This window comes from Xiphophorus maculatus, chromosome 1 (assembly GCF_002775205.1).
Source record: "Xiphophorus maculatus strain JP 163 A chromosome 1, X_maculatus-5.0-male, whole genome shotgun sequence".
In the NCBI taxonomy this organism is placed as follows: domain Eukaryota; kingdom Metazoa; phylum Chordata; class Actinopteri; order Cyprinodontiformes; family Poeciliidae; genus Xiphophorus; species Xiphophorus maculatus.
This window is the reverse complement of record NC_036443.1, coordinates 15,745,849-15,768,653: the sequence shown is the minus strand read 5'-3', so window position 1 is coordinate 15,768,653 and position 22,805 is coordinate 15,745,849. Positions and strand designations below refer to the sequence as shown.

At 38.1% G+C, this 22,805-nt stretch overlaps 3 protein-coding genes across 3 annotated transcripts; all 3 read left to right on the top strand.

Annotated features, from left to right (window-relative positions):
- Positions 1-264: 264 nt before the first annotated feature.
- Positions 265-2,517, top strand: mfsd5 (major facilitator superfamily domain containing 5). Its single transcript, XM_023339149.1, has 2 exons — positions 265-388; positions 721-2,517. The coding sequence occupies exon 2, from the start codon at positions 797-799 to the stop codon at positions 2,243-2,245; it is 1,449 nt and encodes a 482-aa protein (XP_023194917.1). The 5' UTR covers positions 265-388; positions 721-796; the 3' UTR covers positions 2,246-2,517.
- Positions 2,518-3,311: 794 nt separating this feature from the next.
- LOC102226744 (protein lifeguard 2-like) lies at positions 3,312-10,135 on the top strand. The gene is made up of 12 exons (XM_005801381.3): positions 3,312-4,154; positions 4,984-5,071; positions 5,241-5,329; positions 5,466-5,530; positions 5,617-5,670; positions 5,774-5,824; positions 5,918-5,957; positions 6,075-6,112; positions 6,916-7,003; positions 7,433-7,528; positions 8,282-8,335; positions 8,443-10,135. Exons 1-12 carry the CDS (start codon positions 4,140-4,142, stop codon positions 8,590-8,592), a joined length of 828 nt encoding a protein of 275 aa, XP_005801438.1. The 5' UTR covers positions 3,312-4,139; the 3' UTR covers positions 8,593-10,135.
- Positions 10,136-11,513: 1,378 nt separating this feature from the next.
- On the top strand, positions 11,514-22,398 carry LOC102217601 (sentrin-specific protease 1-like). The gene is made up of 18 exons (XM_014469651.2): positions 11,514-12,111; positions 12,284-12,342; positions 12,444-12,625; positions 13,586-13,661; positions 13,813-14,005; positions 14,119-14,263; positions 14,359-14,477; positions 16,588-16,868; positions 16,950-17,013; positions 17,160-17,198; positions 17,324-17,408; positions 17,504-17,644; positions 17,759-17,893; positions 19,066-19,269; positions 19,354-19,433; positions 19,542-19,626; positions 21,312-21,407; positions 21,496-22,398. The coding sequence occupies exons 1-18, from the start codon at positions 11,978-11,980 to the stop codon at positions 21,556-21,558; spliced, it is 2,181 nt and encodes a 726-aa protein (XP_014325137.1). The 5' UTR covers positions 11,514-11,977; the 3' UTR covers positions 21,559-22,398.
- The last annotated feature ends 407 nt before the right edge of the window (positions 22,399-22,805 follow it).

The window sequence follows — 22,805 nt, the reverse complement described above, 5'->3', positions numbered from 1 at the left end:
TAAAGTGCAATAGCAAGATATGACAAAACTAAAGAAAAGTAGGATGAAAATCAAGTGAAATCAAGAGATATGAAATGAAGTTAAATAAATAGAATTAAATTTAAGGGTTACAGTAAATCGTTTGTTTTTTTTCACCAATGATGCAGGGGAAAAAATAGCTCAGAAAAAAAACTGGTTATGCCACGTGATAGGGACTGTCTACAAACTTAAGTAAAAAAGTGAGGTAGGAGCGCCATCTGCTGGTGACATAAAACAAACATTGGATCCAGGAAGAGAAGGATGTGTTTGCTAATGTATACTTGCTATAATCCTAGTCTCTTGCTGAGTTGTTTAGTGTTAGTCATTACTAAATTGTACATTTAATATGGGACCGGTGTTAACCGATATGGTAAGATGTATTGCTTTCTATAATTTAGATGCCAAAAATATTCGGCTTATTGCATTAAAAACACTCGCTTTTATCTTGGTAGTAGCACGTTAGCTCACATGCTAACGACAACTGTAACAGGAACTGTTAGCTGTAGATCCACTTGACGTGAACTTAGCTGTCCATAATCAGTCTTTCAGCTTTTTATGCTTGTGAAGCTAATGTTTTCCAGTGGCAACCACCTGTTTTTGGTGTTAGGTGACCAAAATCAATGAGTGGAAATAGTATTATTAGTGTTAAACTAACATGGTGAATATTTTTACTCAATGGCACCTCTCTTGTGTTTTTCACAGTTCCAGAAGAACAGGAGGAAACTAAATGGGAAAGTTGAAACTCCGTTTTGACTAACTGTGTGCAATCCTACTCAAGATGTTGGTGACTGCTTACTTTGCGATAATTGTCCTGCTGGCCCTGTGTGTTGGCTTGGAGTTCACAGCACGCCGCCTCACACCACCTCAGTCCAGTCTGACTGCTGTTGCCAACCCGGCTTTCCGTCGATTCCAGAGCATATTTCTGCGGGCGTACCTCCTGGCTTTGTGGGCAGACTGGCTCCAGGGTCCTTACCTCTACAAACTGTACCGCCACTACAGCTTCCTGGAATCTCAAATAGCTATTTTATACGTTTGCGGACTGGCTTCCTGCGTCCTGTTTGCTCCGTTTTCAGGCTGGCTGCCTCAGGTCCTGGGCCGCAGACAAACATGTCTGCTCTTCTGTGTGTCCTACTCGGCCTGCTGTCTCACCAAGCTCTCCAGGGACTATTTTGTTTTGATTGTGGGCCGCATCCTGGGGGGTCTGTCCACATCCCTGCTCGCCACCACGTTTGAAGCCTGGTATGTGCACAGACATTTAGATGTCCATGACTTTCCCAAAGAATGGATCCCCAGCACCTTTAATAAAGTTGCTACCTGGAACCATGGCCTGGCTGTGGGCGCAGGGCTTGTAGCTAACTTGCTGGCTGAGTGGATTCACTTGGGACCAGTGGCTCCCTTTCTGCTGGCTGTGCCCTGCCTTGGCTGCTGTGGCTGGGTGGTACTAACAGACTGGGGTAAGGAGGAGGCTGAAAGAGGTCCTGAAGGAGATAAACAGACTCTGATACTTGGCGCTGCAAATGGAAGTGTCATTCGTTTGTCTGCTAAAGAGCGATTTTCACGCAGCTGCCACGAGGGACTCCGTTGCCTGCTGTCAGACAAGAGAGTCCTGCTCTTAGGCGGTGTGCAGGCTCTGTTTGAAAGCGTCCTCTACATATTTGTCTTCTTATGGACTCCAGTGCTGGACCCTCATGGCCCCCCTTTAGGTATAGTGTTCTCCTGCCTTATGGCGGCCTCTATGGTGGGCTCCCTGCTGTACCGCTTAGCCACTTCCACTCGTTATCGTCTGCAGCCTGGTCAGGTGCTCTGTCTCGCCATTCTGATGGCCTTCTTCTCATTTTTCATGTTAACCTTTTCCACTGTGCCGGGACAGCCGAGGCCTCACGATTCCTTCCTGGCCTTCTTGTTGCTGGAGCTGGCGTGCGGCCTGTACTTCCCGGCAGTCAGCTTTCTGCAGGGAAGGGTGATCCCAGAGGAGAAGCGTGCCGGTGTGCTGGCCTGGTTTCGGCTACCGCTGCACCTGCTGGCCTGCTTGGGACTACTGGCGCTCCACGGAGAAATCTCAGGAACAGGAGGGGGAGAGGGCGGCGGCGGCACCAGACACATGTTCGGAGGCTGCGCCATCATGATGCTGGCAGCTCTGATGGCCGTCATTAGTCTTTTCACCCTGAGCAGGAATGACACTGATCTGAGACTGGAGGGATGCAGAGGGGAGGGGGAGGTGGAGTAAGGACTTGGGCCACATATCAATTTAAGATTACCTGATGTAAATATGTAATTTGGTCAGGTTTGACTGGGATAGACTTTAGTTCACATTTGCCAAAAAAAAGGAAATCAACAAGGGTTGTCAGTAAATTTAGTGTAGCTTCAGTTTTTATGTTTGCTTGTTATTACTTGGTTGGTTATTTATGAATATTGTTGACTCTTCATGTTTAAGGATGCTATGGGAAAATGGCTACATCTGGCTTCATTCATTAAACAAATTCCTAAAATGCTGCACAGCTTCTGAGTCTTTCTAGAAATGATTTCAGGTACTTATACATAGCTCCAAAAGTCCATTCATAGGATGCAATCAATTCAAAACCTCCAAAAGGTTCAGCAGTACAGGTACTTTATGGAAAAAGAAAACTGAAACGTTTAGTTTACAGAGGCTTGAAAGTACGGTGTATCCGTAGAGCTAAAGATATTTGCAATCTATAATAGGCCATATCACTTCGTCTTTTCAGTTTTATCTGCAACTTTTGTCTATTTTTTGTCCATGTTTCTGTTCTTTATAATTGAAAATGAAAGGTCATATGTGGAACGTAAGAAACTTGTTTTATTGTTGAGTAACTTATATTTGATTTATTCTAAGGTCTTGCAATTTGCAAATAACCACTGACCTTTCTCACATTCCCTCGTGTATGTGATAGACCAACAAAAGTATCAAATAGTTGCTTCTATAATCACCTTTTGATGCAATTACAGCTGCTGGTCCTTGGGGTGAGCGTTTTCAGCACATCTAGAAAATGACATCTGTGCCCATTCCTTACAAAATAACCCAGATGCATTCATATCAGATATAAATCATTTGTGAAAATCATTACTTTTTAAGTTTTACCACAAATTCTCAGTTGAATCAACATCTGGAACTCAGACCATTCTCTTAAGTTTTCCTTTCATGATGTACCTGTATCTGGTGCTTTGCATCTTCCACATATGTACTGAAGAAAAGCATCCCATGGCATGATGCTGCCACGTTACTGTATGAATGGTGTATTCAGAGTAATACACAATGAGGATTTTTTTCTTCTATTTTTTTTTTTGATTTTGTGCAAGACATTTTATATTTTGGGCTAAATAGCTTACCTTAGGTCTGAAAAGGCTGCCATGCTTATTAATTATGTGACTTCTGAAGACAACGCACAGCAATAAACTTTGTTTTAAGGTATCAGAGACGGATGAATATACCTTTTCTCACCTTTAAAATGACCTACTTTGTGCTGGTCTATCACATAAAACAAATACTGCTAAATACTGAGGTCTAAATACTGCTAATGTAATTTTACATTTGATTTTAATTATATTTAGAATGAAAGTGTTTATTTTGACTCATTTATGTACAGTAGGCCGACTTAATTTAACTGAAAATATATTTGCCAACTCTGATGTAGAACAAAAAAAATAAAAATTGGGCTCTGCAACAACTCCCCACTCCACCACCTCTGCTGCAGACCGTATTGCCAGATTTCTCTGGACTTGCGGACCTCAAAACGCATCACGCAGGTCTCATGTTGCCGCTCCTCCCCACTTTCCGACGGGCTGTGGTACAGTCCCAGTTCTCTTCTATGGAGCAGCTTTCTCTGGATGCTGCTAGAACATCCCCCCGTGGGTGTGGGAGGGGCATCCGCACAAGTGGAAAGTGCGATGTTTTGAGGTTACATCAGTGCGTCATCAGAGCCCGGTTTTCAGTCTCATCAGACAGCAGGGCGCATTAAAAAGTCCAAGGCGCGATCTCCCAGCTGTTCGTTCACTGTTTTGGCTTTGAGAGGCGCATTAACAAGGAAGAAGACACCAGATCCCCACTGACTGACTGGTTGGCAAGGAAACCAATACAAGCTGCTGACGGAGTAAAGATAGGCATCATGACACAGGGCAAGGTATGAATGAGCTGGCCTTGTCTTCTGTTGTCTATGTTTACCATTCTTCCTGTCTTTTTAAGGAATATATATATATTTTCCCTTGGGGTGAGCGTTTCCTGATCACATCAACCAATCTGTGGATATATAATAATCCTGCTGCTAAAGTGATTTGATATAGTAACACCGAATGAATGCCGTTCTTTACTAAAGCCTGTTTATGGTTCTGAATGAAATGCGTCATTGGTTGTTTAACGCGTTACATCACCATGAGCCCTCCACTTCTTTCCAGAGCTCAGGAAGTTTGTGTTATCCTTTACTGCCCTCACATCAGACACTATTTTCAATTATTTAGAAAATTGTGCACGCTCAAATTTTACTTTTAATTTGAGCGAACCACAGTCTTTCACTACATTATTTAAACCTGTTAGGCTGAAAATAGTTGCATGGAGTAATAAAATGTCGCGTTAGCTTAAAGTTTAAGCTAATACAACATTTGTGTTAGCTTAACACAAATTTGTAAGAGGTAACTAACAAATTTCAGATATTAAATATTGTGCTTTTCAAACCCAGTGAACATTTTTTCATAGCAACTTCTAACTTCAGTATATTTAATTTGGACTTAATGCAGACCAACTAAATGTACCTGATATTCTGTGACAGGACAGATTAATTGTCAACATCTTTCACATATAGGGATCTTATGTGTGTGCTGTGCTCTTGTATTCATCCTGTAGCCTATTTACTCCAACTTTGTGTGAAAATGGGAGATTTTACTTCTAGGAGAAATGTAAACTTGTTACCTTTAAGAAGGTTGATAGTAAAAAAAGTTTATATTTTATTCATTCAGCTGTCACTTGCTAACAAGGGGAATGATTCCACAAGTGGAGAGGCCTTTGTGGCACCACCTCCCCCCACATATGAGGAAGCTATTGCAGGTAGGATTACACATATTTTTTCTGGGTCCACTTATAAAACCAACATATTCTCATATTTCAAACCTAGCTGTGGTACTTACTGACCTGAAAAGGCATTGTAACAATGAGCGTGTATAAATGTGTGAAGGATTGGAGCCGTTGACATGACCTAAATGAATGTGACCATTAGGTGTCAGTGCCCCTTGCTACAATGATGTGGAGATGCTCACAGAGTTCACCTGGGATGATGTCAACATCAGAAGAGTCTTCATTCGTAAGGTATCGCAAAGCTTCATGTCTTGCTCATTCAGCAGGAATATTGTCATAACAGAGCAGTGTTAAAATGTGACTCCCTGACTAGAACACATCCGTACATAAACACTATTATGATCTATTCTGGATTTCTTTCTGTTAGGTGTACTCTATCTTGATGATTCAACTTTTGGTCACTGTTGCAATTGTGGCTCTTTTTACCTTCTGGTAAGTCTTCCTAAGTTTTGGTAAACTAATTACTATTACAGCTTGTTTTTTCTGGGTATTTATTTGCAGTTTAATTTCTCTATTAGTGATCCAGTGAAAGACTACATTCAAACCAACCCTGGGTGGTACTGGGCCTCATAGTAAGTCACAACTTCAACGAGCATACAATATTTAAAAACAATTTATTTATTTATTTATTTTTTTTGCCAATCATGCCTAACAGTATTTTTCCCCGTATGGCAGCGTGGTGTTCTTTGTCACCTACTTGACTCTGTCATGCTGCTCTGCACCCAGGTAAATCAATATTTCTCAAAACTGACTTGATTACAGAATAAATGGGAAATCAATGAAGACTAAAATCTAAATGATTTGATTTTTATCTTGCAGGAGACAGTTTCCATGGAATCTGATTCTGCTTGCCATTTTTGTAAGCCAAAAATAGCTATATTTATACATTTAGTACATTTTTTTCTAAATTTGTAAACATAGTTTTTAACATATTCCAGGATGGAAGACATTATTTAAAATATGTATTTCTTTACAGACTTTATCCCTTTCTTACATGACTGGAATGTTGTCCAGGTATTGATTTATATTCTCTTTCTGTTTTCAACAATGGCAGAGTTTTATAAAACTGCCATTTTGTATATTGTAAATTTTATATTTATATTCTTAACTCATACTCTTTGAACTTCTTGACATTTTTCATGTCATATCCACAAATTTCAATGGTTTATATAGGAATTTTTGAGGGTAGACTATCACAAAGTAGTAGATTAAAGAGAGAACACGGTTTTCTTTTTTACACATAAACTTTTGTAAAGTGTTGTGTGAATTTGAATACAAATGTATAACCATTTGTATTCCTATCTGATGCACATATTTTTTCTAAAATATGGAAAACTGTTTTTGTCTACATTATTCACTTTTTTTAATAGTATTTTATTAAACATTTACTTATCACACGAAAATAACAGCAAAAAGAAGCAGAACAGATCAGCATAGGACATGTGCACAGAGATACAGCATTTCTTATTTCCAGCTTACCGCTGGTTATATTTAAAAATAAAATGTGGCCGTGCTTTGAAAAGTATATCATTGACATAATTATCCAAAAGAGGACTGTCAAATTTAATAAAAGGCATCCAAGTTTCCCTTAAGACTCAAAAAGCCAAGGATCCACTGTAACAAAAAGTAATGTCTTGCCATATGTAGGATTTTACATAGCACCATCATCTGGTGAGGTATCAGGAACAGTCCATGCACAGATCACATCATTCACTTTAGATTAATGTGTTTGGTGGGGTTTTTTTTCTGAATGTTGATGTGGTCAGTAAAATAACATAAATTAAATTAAATTCTGCCCGTTTATTTTCTTTTTATAGCTTCTATAACACCAAGTCAGTAGTGATGTGCCTGGGCATCACAGCCGCAGTCTGTCTTGTTGTTACAGTCTTCAGCTTCCAAACCAAGGTGAGGCAAATGGACAACTATCAGGGCCTTAACAAGATAACAAGAGGCTATGAAAATTATTATGAATTGTATGTCAAGAGGCATTGTTTTGTGGCTGTACTACACATCTGAAGTCTGTGTTTTTTTTTTGCTCATTAATATTGCGTACCAGTGTGCTTTTCTGTAAAAAAAAAAAGTTGATTTCTGCTAGTTTTCTGTATTTATTGTGATTGACTTTGTCTGAAATATTGTTTTGTCTTTGTTGCAGCCTTGCCCCCTTTTCTAAGACACATTTCTCCCATGGAAGACAAATAAACTATCTTATCTAATCCTAACTTACACACCTTGACATTCAAACACCATATTTAGATGCATCTTTTTTAATATGTCCAGTTAATTGATTTTAAGTATCTGCTCCCTCTCTCTCTCTCTCTTTATCTCCATCTCTAGCTTGATGTGACCTCTTGCCAAGGTATACTGTTCATCTTCTGTATGGTGATGTTCATCTCTGGACTGGTGCTGGCGATTGTCCTGCCTTTTCAATATGTAAGTCAGTATGATCAGTCAGTCAAAGAATCCACTTCCAGATTCTACATGATTCTTAATTGTAAAGCAACACTAAAATAATCAATAGCAAAACAGCACACAAAAAAGTAAAAAGGTGTAAATAACTCGGGGTTTTACATATTTAATTGTTTAAAGACTTTGCATCACATGTGGTCTCATTATCTGTGAGACCACATGGCTTAAAACTGATACTTTGTCGGGACACCTTGGCATCACATTTCAAGGCTCAAAGTTTCCCATAAGGGGTGTTTTTCCATTGACAGGGCAAAGAACTCTACTTGATCCTTCTTGTCTGCAAATGACACCACTGGGCCATATAGTGGTGACATAGTCTTTCTGGAATATTCTAAAAAAAAAAGGTTAACAGAAGAAACAGGAAAACTAATACACTTGTTGCAGAATGAAGACTACACGTGTCAAATGCTTAATGCTAAGTTCTAAACTAGCAGAATGAAATCTGCAATACTTTGACATATTTTGACATCTAAATAAACCATTTTTTAGTAATGCCTTCTATCTCAGGAATGTTGTTTGTATAGTATTTCTATTCAATCTGACGTCATAATAAAAGACTTCTTCGAGTGTTTAGGTCAGATTATGCAATGTCTGTGAAAGGTCAGATTTCCGAGGGTCCAGATTGCTTCAATCAGCTCATTGAACAATAGTGTTGTCAGTATGCTACCTGCTTAATTCTTGCAACAATATTATGGAAAATACATCTCTATCTTGCAGGTACCCTGGTTGGATGCCATTTATGCTGCCCTGGGAGCCATTCTATTTACAATGGTAAGAGTATGTTTACAGTTGAGCATTAATGATGATGTAGAAGGTGCAACATGCAAAAGACAACTGATTAAGTGATGGGTTAACTGCTCTTACTTTGTCTGTTGTAGTTCTTGGCATTCGACACACAGCTGCTTATGGGGAACAAGAGATACACCATGAGTCCAGAAGAATATGTGTTTGCCACCCTCAACATTTACCTGGACATCGTGTATATCTTCTCCTTCTTCCTCCAAATCTTTGGAACAAAGCGAGAATAAGCTTGGCCTTCAAACCTGCAGGGCCGCACCATCATAAAAAAAAATTTAAGATGTTGGCAACCATGGTGACTGTGTTTTCAGAAAACCTTTTTTTTCAGTTATGATACTTTATAAATCTTCTGTATAGCTCCACATAGACACATTTTTGTAACTATTTCCTCCCAAAGTTGTCTGATACCCTCCAATCCGATTTCCAGCATGCTTGTGAACCCAACCTGCAGGTTAACTTACTAGCTTTATGAGCCAGAAACAGTGATTTGTGATGTCTCTACATTCGATGTTAATGAAACATACTGGGTGTGTCCATGGTAGCTGTATTAGTATGTGTCATAAATCATCTGCAAAGAACAAATGTCATTGCTCATTTAGGATTAATGGAAACAACAAAACATAATGCATGACTCTTAGCTCAAACTTATGCAAATAACGTTCATTCTATCTTTTGAGTGTTGCTGTGGATCTTCTTTTAGACCGGTAGGAGAAATGTAACTTTAAAACACATTTCAAAAATATATATGCATCTAGTCATATCAACTCTATACTTGAAAGTGTTCTGCTGTATTTAACAACTTGACAGTAAGTGATACATTTTCATCGGGGCTTTAAATGACAATCTGAAAACAGTTTTCACATTCAGTGCAAATTATTGTGGTATTAATACTTATTTAAATTTGTCAATGCACATTAATAATTTTACCCAAAGTCATGATGATTTTGGTTTGTGTGACTACAAAACTTTTATTCAATGTGTTCCCTTTTATGCAATCCCTGTATGTGACTTGTCTGCTGTGTGGTTGAATCAACATGTTTCAGTGGAGAATTCTTGATTGATATCTTTCAGAAAGATATTCAGATTGAGCCTTATAGGTTTTAGAGTTACTGATGTGAGAACTTTCAATCAACTTGACCGTATATCTGTCAGTAAATATCAACTTTACAGTGCCAAACATGGAGAGACTTTATGCACCTTTAATAAGGACTGCATTTGTGGAGGAACCTGAATGCTTCCTCCACAAGCATTCCTCCACTTTATTTTACTATTTTAGATGGCATTAAAGTTAGGAGTCTGATGCTTCAAATGAATTTATAGGAGTTTTAAAATGTTCTATTTTACTTTTACTTTTATTATACTGGTGAAATATGTTGTTGGACTCTGCATTTTATCCTGGAATTGGTGTTACTGTCCTATTTATTCAAGAGTGTGTATAATTATAGTGTTAATATACTATAATTATATATATGTTACAGTTCTTGTTAAAGATTTGAAAGTTTATATTAGCAGTTTTTCTATAGAAACATCAGATCAGACCAAAATATCTTAAATTTATTGTTTAGTATCTTCACCACATGGTATTGGAAATAATTGGGAGGGATTTAGTTGGAAAGTTGAACACAAAGTCATACAAACTGGTGAAATACAATAAAAATTATATACTGTATATCTCTTTTTTTTTTCTTCTTTTTTTCAAATAAAAAATTATATGTTCATGTGTTAATCAGCTTTGCTCTGACAGCTCTAAATAAAATTCAGTCTTGGCAGTTATCTTCCATTTGCTTTCATTTCCATGTGTAGTTTAATCTCAGTGTAAATAGGGTTTTGTGAACATCTCAGGGGTTTGTGAGAGAACACCATTGAATAAACAATATCATAAAGACCAGAGAACATAACAGACAAGAGAAAGTAGCGGAGAAGTTTAAAGCAGGGTTATGTTGTAAAGCAATATTTGAAGCTTTGAATATCACAGAGTTCCTAACCATCCATCCATCCATTTGCTAACACCCTTGTCCCTAGTAGGCTCAGGAGGGGTGCTGGTGCCTATCTCCAGTTAACGTACACCCTGGACAAGTCGCAGGGCAACACAGAGACAGACAGGACGAACAACCATGCACACACACACACTCACACCTAGGGAGAATTTAGAGAGACCAATTAACCTAACAGTCATGTTTTTGGACTGTGGGAGGAAACCGGAGTACCCGGAGAGAACCCACGCATGGGACCTTCTTGCTGCAAGACAACAGTGCTACCAGCTGCGCCACTGTGATCCAAAAATGGGAAGAGAATGCCACAGCTGCAAGCCTACCAAGGTATGGCCATCTAACCTAAATTGACAGGCGGGCCAACAGGGCACTGATCAGAAAAGCATCTAAAGAGGTCCACAGTAACTTTGGAGGAGCTGCAGAGATTCACAGCTCAGATGGAAAAGTCTGTTGACAAGACAACTGAGTTGTGTACTCTACGAATCAGGCCTCCATAGAAGAGAGAATGTAACAAAACCACTGTTCGAAGAAAGTCATGAAAAGTCCAATTTACAATTTTCCACAATGTTATGTAAGGAGAATTTTTTGTTAGATAAGACAGAAAAGAAACTATTAGGCCTACATACAAAAAGCTGCACATCAACTTGAATATGTAATAGCTACCATAAAACATCCCTCCTTCATTAAGCATCTTTTTAACTACCCTGAAAGCATAAAATACATACAAGTCCATTATAAGTAGCTGACATTGCTAATACTAATTAGCCTGACGGTGCATATAAATTCACAATTTCCACAGCTAGAAATTGGAACACAGCTATGATGTGTAATTAAAAGAAACAAGTTTCAACGTCAGAGTTGTTTTACAGCATGTATAGCCAGAAAGCACCTCCTCTGGATCACTTTCAAAGATTCATCATAATTAAACTGAATAAAATAATGAATCCCAAAATTTCAAATAAATACGACAAGATAAACTCACGTACCAACAGAGGTACTTGCACCATAGTTTGAGAACCATGTCTTTATACTCCACGCCAGCGGGTGTGACGTCTATAAAGCGCTTTTCTTAAGTGTGCACTAAACCAATACATTTACACAACACTCAATTTTACAACCTCCAGTCATCCAATCAGATTCGGCGACAGAGCTATGTCAGCTTCAGCCATGATGTGGTTTTGAATGAGGAAGAAGCGGGAGATGTTGTACTTCAACTGGTTTATTTACGTTTTATAGGCATATTAATGATCTGTAAATACGTTAATCTGCAACTAAAAATGAGAGCAAGTTTTCCGAACGCGAGAGCAGCGACCTATGCCGCTCCTCTGGGAATTTAAACAGGGCTCAATAAATTAGCAGTGTGGCTAACGACGCTAGCTAGACACGGCTAAATCCGAGCTAAGAGGCTAACGGTTAGTTGTTTCCTTGGAAAAGTAAAAAGCATGTTTAGGGGGAGTGTTGCCCTTTAAAACCGCCTTAGCTTTCCTACCTCAGTTGAATGAGGCGCGTGAAGCCTCATTCGGCTCGACTATAATTCAGACTGATAGCAACCACAACGTTTTTTTTGTTTGTTTTGTTTTTTTCTTCTTTAAACTCTTGCTGTCATTTATGAAACTTTAAAGTCATGCTGAATAAAATCTACGAATGGATAGAAACGAGCTTTGCCAATCTTCGCAACGGAGAACCGGCTGTGGAAAATTCACCTGAACACCCGGCTCCGACAGATGCTCCAGTCAGAAGAAAAAGACCAATTGATTGGTACGAGCTGTAAAAACTTCATTTATTTGTTTAAGCTAAATTGCATATATATATATATATATATATATATTTAAACGGAACACCACTTTTTGAAACTTGTGTTTATATCTGAAATCTCTGAGGTTTTTTCATTTTAACGCACTAATAAAATGTCTTCATCTCTCTTTTGAAGTTTGGAAGACGGCCACAGTATCGATCAAGAACACTTGATAGCCAAGAAAACACGAATGGGTATGTGCATATTCGCTCAATTACATCATTGTCAGGGTTTAAAACCTCCTTGGTATCGCCATAATTGCTAATGAATTAAAAATGTTGTAATGTTTTTCTAGGAGATTTGATTGATTCAGTCAGGAGTGCTGCTGAAGGCGTTAAAAATCATAGTAGCAATGTAGCTACATGGATGAAGAAAAATGTAAACCCCACTTTGAGAAATATTCTGCCTGCCTCTTCTGATTCCCCTTCCGGAGAGCCCCAGCCCTCAACATCAGCTGCAGTCTACCCAAGGAGACCGGTAAGCTTTAGAAATATTACCGTCAAATCATCTTTCACAAGAAGTGTCAGAATTGGGCATGGATAATTTCCAAGACTTTATAAAGTTCAGGTTTCCAAGAGGATCTTTTTGACATGCTGTCCCATGGGTTTAAAGCGCTTATATTATGACGCTGGAGTGACTTTAGTTTGGACCAAAATAGTTTAGTACCCTCCTTGTTTCTTCAAAGATGTCCTTTTCCTTAGAAAAGGACGTCTTTTTTACACCTGGGTCAGCATGATGTTCCCATGGCATGATAATTCTGAATAAATGTAGATAGGGTTAAAAACCCAAGCAAAACTTGAAAAAACACTTGGTAAAAAACTTGGTAAATTTAGCACTGTTTTTCAAATAAACATGGTTATTGAGCAGAACATTATACATGCCAATATAATTAGTCAAGCCGACCTGCAGTCACTCCTTGACAAATATGCCGGTCATACGTTGAAACTTGAAGTTTTGAAAAGCGCATGCCACTAAATTTGATGCTCCATACAGCCAGAGAAACTGTGTTTCCGCCTGCACATTTATATTATATCATTAGAAGCATATTAAACTGTACGAAATGTATGATGGAAAATTTTAGGAGTTTTGAAGTTGTAACACTTTCAAAAGCCACTTTTTTGTTTTATTTAAATCTATGCATCAAATTGGTAAAAAAAAAAAATGTTGATAGTATTTTCTGTCATAGTTATACCATCCATCTGGTGCTTATTACCATCCAGTATTTACCTGGATGTGGCGCATATGTCGACACTTGACTTTTTTATTTTTTGTTGCTAAAATTCACTTTGCTACTTTGCCTTAATTTTGAAGAAAGCTCGGGAAATTTGGGTTCTACATCTGCCTTAAGTTGCCAGTCACTCAGATGAACAGATTACCAGTAAATCGGAAACAATAAAAAAAAGTGACAAAAACATTTATCTCTATGTTTTGTCAAAGATTGTTCACAGGAACTCTTTGGATGAAACATTTGCTGCTCCTTCAACAATATTGGAGTGGAAAACACCCAAAACAGGTAAACCTGTCTCTTAAAGCAAGAATATTTTTTGCAACGAACTTCTAAAAGTGTTTAATATTTTTCTTTCCTAATATCTTACCTTACTGCATTCACAGCCTAGCTCCTGCAGGTTAAAAAAAACATGTTTTTCTCTGTTCCACAATTTCAGACTGGCTGCGTAATGACAGAATGATTATGGGATCAAAGGTTTGTAGGCGACAAGTTTGTATGAGTCCTGCACATCGTGAGGTGCCAAAAACAAATGGGCATTCGGTCTGTGTGCGACCCGCCATTCACACCAAGCTGCACCCCTCCCCAAGGCTAGGCAGGCCTTTAAACCTCCGGCCGCATGGAGCTTCAAGGTATGTCTTGCTTCTTAGTTATCCTTTGGAAATGTCCTCCATCTTAGATGATATTGTTTGTGTAAGTTTTTTTCCCCATGTTTTTTTTTTAATGACCCAAACCATGTCTGTAGTTTGTCAAGTGGAGTGGGCACGGCAAACAGTTCCTGCAACAACATGTATGAGAAAACCTTTCCTATCAAAGTGGTGCAAAGCCCAACTCACAGCACTTCATCAAGCCGATTAAACAAAGCTGGGTCCCACTGCACAGCTCAAGAGGTAGGACATGAGGGGAGGAAGCCATTGTGCTTATACATCTGATTCATTTAATTCTTTTTGTTTTTAATGTCATTCTTTTCCTCCTCTTTTATTAGTCCATCCGTGAGGAGGAGAAGGAGATCTACAGACAGCTTCTCACTATGGTTTCTGGTGGCCAGTCAACTGTCCTTCATAACGGCAGTGCACACACCTTTGTGAGATCCCATAGAGATTTGTAAGTGTGCAAACAGAGAGAGTACTTTTACACAGTCATATATTGAAATCTGAGAACACATTCTAGATGGAACGTTAAAGGGAAGAAAGAGCTTTACATTTTTATAAGTCATTTATTGTAGTGTTCAAACAGCATCTGGCAAAATAGTAATATTACATAAAGCCCCAGCGATCATAGTTGAAATACATTTCCTTTTTTTCTCTATGTATTTGTAAATGAGTTTGCAACACATTCAACAATTTATTCCTTACTTAACTGCATCTACAATCTTGTCAGTAGTCATCTGAAACCAGAGGGGACAATTGATTACCCAAAAGAGTTGAGAAGAAAAAAATTGTTCGTTTTGGAAGTTAAATTAGTCATTGTTTTTGTAAAAGTAATAGCCTATGTTTGGTCAACCAGAACTGTTAGATCATTGGATGGTTTCAGCACAGTTTTCTCACTCTCCCTGCTCCTCTGCTGCTCAAGCTTAGCCCAAATTTGGAGTGTAAGTAACACAATGAATAGTGTGTTACACAGAGTGAAACCAAAATGGTTTCTGGAAAAAAAGGCTGCCGTGTTTGCGGATACTCTTGTTTAAGAACTTTACATTTTATTTTTAGCAGCAGTGCTTGGATTTTCTCTGAGACACAATATCTCTCTGTGGTTAGTTATTGTTTTAGATTCAATCAGTAAAGTATATATTCTGAATTTACATAACTTACCTATTGAATAACCTTCTAATAGGAGTAAGATCTAAGTATTGTCTAGCTGCAGGCTCTTTATATTATCGCTCTGTCTCAGTTGCTCCACAATCCTGTAATATGACTTATAGTTCAGAGTTTATGAATTCTTCCAGAGGTTGATAGTATGATTGTTGTGTCAGCTACAACCCCTTCATTCCTTGTCTAAAACTTTCAGTCGATTGAGGCGTAAAGAAAACGTGTAAATCATTTGTGTAAAATGAAATAAGTGTCAGATAGGGGCTTATGCCTTGGTTTTTTAAAAAGTTTCAAAAGGTTTTACTTTTAGGGCCGTGCCGTGGTGGCGTAGCGGTTAGCGCGACCCGTATTTGGAGGCCTTGAGTCTTCGACGCGGCCGTCACGGGTTCGACTCCCGGACCTGACGACATTTGCCGCATGTCTTCCCCCCTCTCCTTCCCTTTTTCCTGTCAGTCTACTATCATATAAGGGACTCTAGAGCCCACAAAAAAGACCCCCTGGAGGGGTAAAAAAAAAAAAAGATTTTACTTTTAACTATTATTTAACCATCCCTCTGGTCTAGGGAATGGAAAATAAAATGTTTATTGTACTGTATCCTCTACTTGTTCTCTCATAATCAGCGTTTATATTAGTGGAAGTTTGCCAATGAAACAGGGATTTGTTTCTAAACGTGACACCACTCACCAGTAACAAGTATGAAGCTTACTTTAGTTAATGTAAGGTCTATCATTTAAACGGTTTCTTAAAAAGAGCTTAAAGTTTTCTTATGCAAACAGAATAGCAAATATTCACCCTTATGTCACGTTAGTTCAAGTTTTTATATGTTGTGGTGTGTTTTATAGTTTGGCAATAGGACACATCTGATGCATGTAGTGCAATAATGTAGGTATGCATTGATCCACTTTTTCACTTTCAATACCGATGCAGATATCTGAGGTTTAGTATCAGCCGATACGATCCAGTGCAGAAAAACGGTGCTTAATCAACTTAAAATGTTTCCTTTTTAAACCATAGATGTAAATGTGCTGAATTACAAATTTATTTGATATGTCTGCACCACTACAGCACACTTAAATACAAGAGTAACATGTTTGAATGCAAAAAATAAACTGCAACAAAGTTTCTTTCAAATGGTTCAGAAAGTGCAATGAGGAATTGTACATATAATGTAAAATAATAAAGCCTGATGTCATTCGGAGCACAAAGGATAGAATGAGAGTGAATAGATCTGCCCCTATGGAATGGACACGTTGTCCATGATACCTAATGTAGAATTTTTTTCTGATTTGGGACCAATACAGTTATTGACATCAGATTGGTGCATCTCTGCTCTGATGTGGACTCTCAGCCTCCAGTTCGACATCTGATACGGAATGTTTATTGTTGCCATCCTTTCATTGTCTCATCAGCACCAGCTTCCTCACCAGCCACACACGGCTACAAATGTCTTCTCCAGCTGGATCAGCAGCTGAAGGGACATCAGAAGGACCCAGTAGCCCACCCAGCCCCCGAGGGATGTCGAGTCAGAGCTCAAGCAACCTCCCCAGCCCTGTGGGAGCCTCCAGGAAGTCAGGGTGTCAGATTTGGCCAGCAGACACAGACCTCAGCTTCAGTCAGACCACTGCTCTTTTCTCCGCTCCTTCCCCATCGACTCTGCAAGACAACACCTCTCAGGGGACAGAGTCATCAGGTTAACTTTAAATAAAATAACATACTGGTTCAATGTGTGGTTTTATCCTCTTTTATTGTAAAGTACATTTTTTATTTGCAGCTCATGATGGTGACTCTGTAATTATTGTAAATGAGCAAAAATGCAAAAAGCAAGAAAGCTCAAGGTTAGTACTTTAACTTTCTAAATAGCTTTTATGAATTAATCATTTTGCATCGTTATTTTTAACTGTTGTGTTTGTTGTAGTCGCTCTAAATTATTAAAAGTAGCTTGGATATTGAATGTATAAGAAACAAAACTTTGTTTTTACAGCATACCATTATTCCAAGCTGAGCTGTGGATCAAGGAACTGTAAGTTCCTTTAAAAGCATTTGATGATGCAAAACCTCATAATTAAAACCTTATTTGGATTGGCCACAAACAAAAAGGTGGTTATTTTTTCATTTTATTTTATCTCTTCACTTGTTTTTTTCTAGCACAAGCATGTATGACTCTCGAGCGAGAGAAAGACGGAGACAAATAGAAGAACAGGAAGCTTTAGCTGCCCAGCTTCTGCTACAGGTTGGTAGTCGCCTCTTATGCCTCATCCAACTCTATTTGTACCCCAATTAATGTTTCTCCTGTTGTATTAATGTCCAAAAATCCCTGGTCAACAGCGATTGTCTGACGAGGGAAAACGGAGCCCAGATGTTGAAGTCCATGTTCGCGTTCCTTTGGAGAAGGAAATTCCTCTGACTTTTGTGATAGAGAAACCAAAGTCTGTAGAGGAGAAACCTGAGTTTATAGAACTCACAGAGGTTTGTTCTCTGTTTGCTATATAATTGGACATGAAAGTGGCAAACAAAAAGTTACTTTAAACCTGAATATAATTATGTGTTTTTCTGTTTTTGTGCTTCTGCATACCCGTTAAGAAAATGGAAGCTGAGGTACACAGGGCGCTGATGAAGGGAGGAAATCCTCATGAAGTACTAAGTGAAGGTTTCGGTCTCAGCCTCACACGAAAAGACCTGCAAACCCTCAGCAACCTCAACTGGCTAAATGATGAGGTGGGGGAACATAAAATCCTTACACTGTAACTAATGCCCTTGTGAAAGCATTGTACCAGACCCTGTTGTAAGAGATTTGATAAGTCTGCACCAGTACAAGCACACTTAAATACACCAGTAGCTGCAAAAAATAAACTGCAACAAACTTTCTTTCAAATGGCTTAGAAAGTGCAATGAGGAATTGTACATATAATGTAAAATATCACAGCATGGAATGAGAGTGAATAGATCAGTTCAGTTTGACCAAAGGAGGCCAGTAGTGAGACGGATTTAGGCCAATTAATGAAAAACTAAAAGAACTGCACAAAAATGTCACAATTTGCACTGAAATATACAGTTAGAACTCTAAATAACCCATTTAGATAGTTTATCAGTAAAAAAAAAAGTTGATTTGGAGGTGAGTTTTGCTTTAATTTTAAATCTGAACAGGTTTAAAACACTTAGTGTGTGTTTTAAACACAGACTGTTTTAAACCTGCCAATTATACATTTCAGTTGTAATTAAAAATATTACATTTTGCCATGTTGGATTTCTCCAAATCTGCCACTTTTATTAAAACTGTAAACCTGAACGTCCGCAGCGTGCAGCTCATGACATTGTCCAGCTGCCCCTCATACCAAAAGGCTTCTGTTCCAAAGTTTTTCTATTTGTTAAACTTTCAGGCCCGACTGAAATTAAAACAAAAACAAAGCTGGAAGGCAAATTTGAAGGATGCGATCCCTGACACCATATTTAGCCATTAATAGCATACCCTGAGTCTAAATAGTAATCAGTCAGTGTTACACCGTACTCTTGTAAAAGTAAACTTTCTAAAACTGACTCTAGCACAGATTAAAGCTACAAAGTATCCCTTGGCAACATTGACAACCATGTTTCACTAACTTCTGTTCTGTATTATTCATAAAACTATCACAATGTCTAGGATTAAACTAACAACCTTATGAATATTTTGCCATTAGTGGGACTGTATTAACTGTCCCTGTGTGCTATAGCTAATTTAAAAATATAGTTTTGTATACTCTACCTCTATTTGCACCCCAGAGGATATTGATACACTTCTTTGCAGGGCAGAATGTTTCTGATCTTTCATCAATATACTAATGTACTTTCCATATTTTTATCTGCACCTACTCTACAATTCTAGTTCATGTCCAACTCATTTTATTTCACAGGTTATTAACTTTTACATGAACCTGTTGGTTGAGCGCAGCAAAGAACCAAACCGGCCGTCAGTCAATACATTCAACACGTTTTTCTACCCGAAGCTGCGGAGCAGTGGCTACTCTGCTGTCCGCCGCTGGACCAAAAAGATGGACATCTTTGCGAAAGACATCTTGTTGGTTCCTGTCCATCTGGGAATGCACTGGTGCCTCTCGGTAAAACTAAACGAAGGCCATATTGATAATAAATTCCATTATTCAGAGTGTTTTTCACCTAAATGCATTGTTCTCTTCTTTTAGGTGGTGGATTTCCGCAAAAAATCTGTTATCTACTTTGATTCTATGGGAGGAAGCAATGATCAAGCTTGCCAAATATTGTTGTACGTTCCTGTCACGTTTCGGTTCATTAATGGAATTTATGCATAAATTTCAATGTGACCTGTTCGATGATCTTGAGATATATGTGTCATATGTGTGTGCGTTCACAGTGACTACCTGCAACAGGAAAGTAGAGACAAAAAAGGCAAAGAACTTGATACCTCAGGCTGGACTCTACACAGCAAGAAGCCCAGTGTAAGTTTAACACGTCAAAGCACCGAAAGCATTGAAGTGTCTGACAAACGCAGTATTTATAAATGTTGCACGTTCCATTGTATCTTCATTGGATAAACAAGTTTGTTGCTTCATAAATTTCCATTTAAATATATCTGCAGTGTGGCCTGCAGAGGGCAGTAGGAGGTTTTTTAACAATCAACAAAAAAAACTCAGTCCAATTATAGGGCAACTAATAATATTTACTACTCTTTTTAGTTAATTACAGGGACTTATGTTATGTTATTTGTATTTAGGGATTATCAGCACAATTAAATGTAATTACAATGGGGTTAAATTTAGTTGGAAGTAAAAGTAGTTTGAACTTCCGTATAAAGTTTGCAAATCAACATCTGCACTCAGCTAATTGGTCAAACATTCAACAGCCGAGACACATTACCTGGTAGGATTTTTTATTTCTGGTTTTATTTTGGGGGGGTTTAATGGATTATAATCAGCCCTTGGATCAGTTTCACCTGCTTGCCTGTCCTCTGCAGCTGGAGTTTGATAAAGCTCACAAGGCATCTAGACCCCCATTTATCATCTACTAATTTACAATCTATTAATACATTCGATCACTTCAGCATTGGAAAGCTATAAACCCCTTTTATAAATGACCTCATTAGGGAGTAATCAGATGCTCCATCTGCTATGTCTGTTTGATATAGTAGTGCAGACTGAGCCAGCCAATAACAATGTTTCCACTACAAATATGTGAGAAACTTTGTCAATATTCCACTGTTGTAAAAAAAAAAACACAATTTCAGAATTGCGTTTTTTCCATTAAATAAGAAAAACAATTACAATCACATGTGAAGCGTGTTCATGTGATAAGTCGGCAAAAAACAGTCCGAGCCATTATCCTCCAACTACTTCCTGTCGTCTTCTTCGTGGTTTGTGTCAGTGACAACATCCAGTTGTTGATCATGTGTGATGCAAAATAAATGTTTCCATGGCAGTTTTGTGAAATAAACCACTGTTGATATGGCCAAAACATTTAAATTTTATTTATGTATTTTTTTTTGTTAAGTGAATTTATTTTCGAAAATTATATGGTCAATGGAAATGCGGCTACTGACTGGAGTCAAACTCCTGACTTTTTTAAGTTATGCAACCATCGTGGAAAAAACACTCAGTATTTATGATTTTACAGAACAGGGCTATATTTAGTAATTCAAACCCTACATGAAGTGTATTTTCCTTCAAATGATCAAAAATGAGATCACTTAGACAAATACAGGAGTAGCAGCTGGCGTGGCAACACTGACGGGGTGTGAACATGTTTAAATGTTCAGCTCTTTGTCTGCTCATCTTGTTGGAAAGTTTTATGCTTTCATGTGTCAAATATTTTCTAGCTTTAGGTTTTAAATGCTAGGGCCTGAAATTAACTTATAAAAGTTCATTTTCATGTCACAGCATGTTACAAATACTTGTCTATGTAACATTAAACATCATTAAACAGTGATGCCCTTTTTGCTAATGCCACCCAAACACCAGCCACAGAGGAGCGATGACGTTGCGTTGTACAGTTTTCTGATATTTACTAATTTTAACACTGCAGTTTTGGTACTGTTGAAATAAAATTCTTTAAAAAATGCTTTGTAAACCTTTTTTTTGTTTTTTTGAGTTAATCAAATGTTCCCCTTGGATGTTTGCCTTGCTTACAGGAGATCCCACAGCAGATGAATGGCAGCGACTGTGGAATGTTCACTTGCAAATATGCAGATTACATTACCAAAGACAAGCCAATCACATTCACACAGGTAATCACAGACATTATTGATAGGAGTGCTTCAGTAAACCCTGGTCACAGTGGTCTCAATGTGCATTTCTTCCTTTTCTGTTGAACAGAAACACATGCCATACTTCAGAAGGAGAATGGTTTGGGAAATTATGAACCACAAGTTGTTGTGATGTCATGAGTGCTGTTTAGACACTTAAAGTTTACTCATGAAGAAGGTTGAGCTCCATTCCTCATGAGGTTCAACTGAGACTTGCACACCAGCTCCTCAGACCAGAAACCAGCTGTTTCACTCAAGACCCCCGCCCCTCTTCCCCCTGAGCTAATGTTGGCTGATGGATGTTGCTGGAGCACAAATCACTGCCTCCCACTCTTCTTCTTCTGTTCTTTTGATTCTCGATGCAGCAGTGGAGCATCATAATAGCAGCTAAGACACTTTGTATTTGGTTGTAATGCCCGGTCAGAACTATTTTTGCATTGTTTGTAGTGATGTGCTCTTAAGTGAATCATACTCTGAGGTTTTCTTCCTTCCTCAGAATGTTACATAATCTGACCTCACCATGAAAATATGTCCATTCTACAATTTGCTAAAATTATATTTTACAAAAGGGCTGCAAACTAATCTATGATTAGTTACTTAGAATAAATACTGACACTTGTTTCTTTTTTGTCATGTGATTGACAGCTGCAGGCTTGTGCAGTATTGACATTACTAAGAGTGGATGGAATTAAAATGCACAAAGGTCAATATGGCCTCAGAGTATGATTTATAATAGTCTTACTTTCAGTGATCCAGGTGTAATGGAGCATTTACAGTCTAAAACAGCAGGGTAATAAAACTTTGCCATTTCCTTATTCTTGATAAGATTGTAAATTAAAATCTATTTTATGTATTTGAGTCTTCTTGTTAGGCAGCGGAATTTTGAGTCATACAATGGGTTTTGAATTTTTGTACATACTAGATCCATATACAGCCTGCTATGTAACAATAAACATTTTTTATGTATTTCTTATTCTGTCTTAACTGAAGTCTGTTTCAGACATAAATTATCCAAGTTGTTTTTTGTAAAATACTGTTCATATATAGTACTATAACACATAAATGGTCTATTTTAACATTTTATTTTGGTAACGCGTACATCTAATGAAGACCTAACTTTTAGTTTTTTGGGTCAAATATCATTGTAGATGTAGCTCATCTATATTGTTGCGTCAGGTTTCTCATCTTCTGTGGCGTGTAGGTCTGAGATTTAAGCGATACCATGGTCTTAGAACAACCTTCTAGTTCCTTTTGCTCAGATAAATGATGTGGCTCTAGAAACTTGGCTCTGAACTTTAAGCAACATGGATTTGGTGTTTCTTCACTCCAGACTAATATGCAAGAGTTACTTTCATCTGAAAAAATGAATCGCTGGGCAGT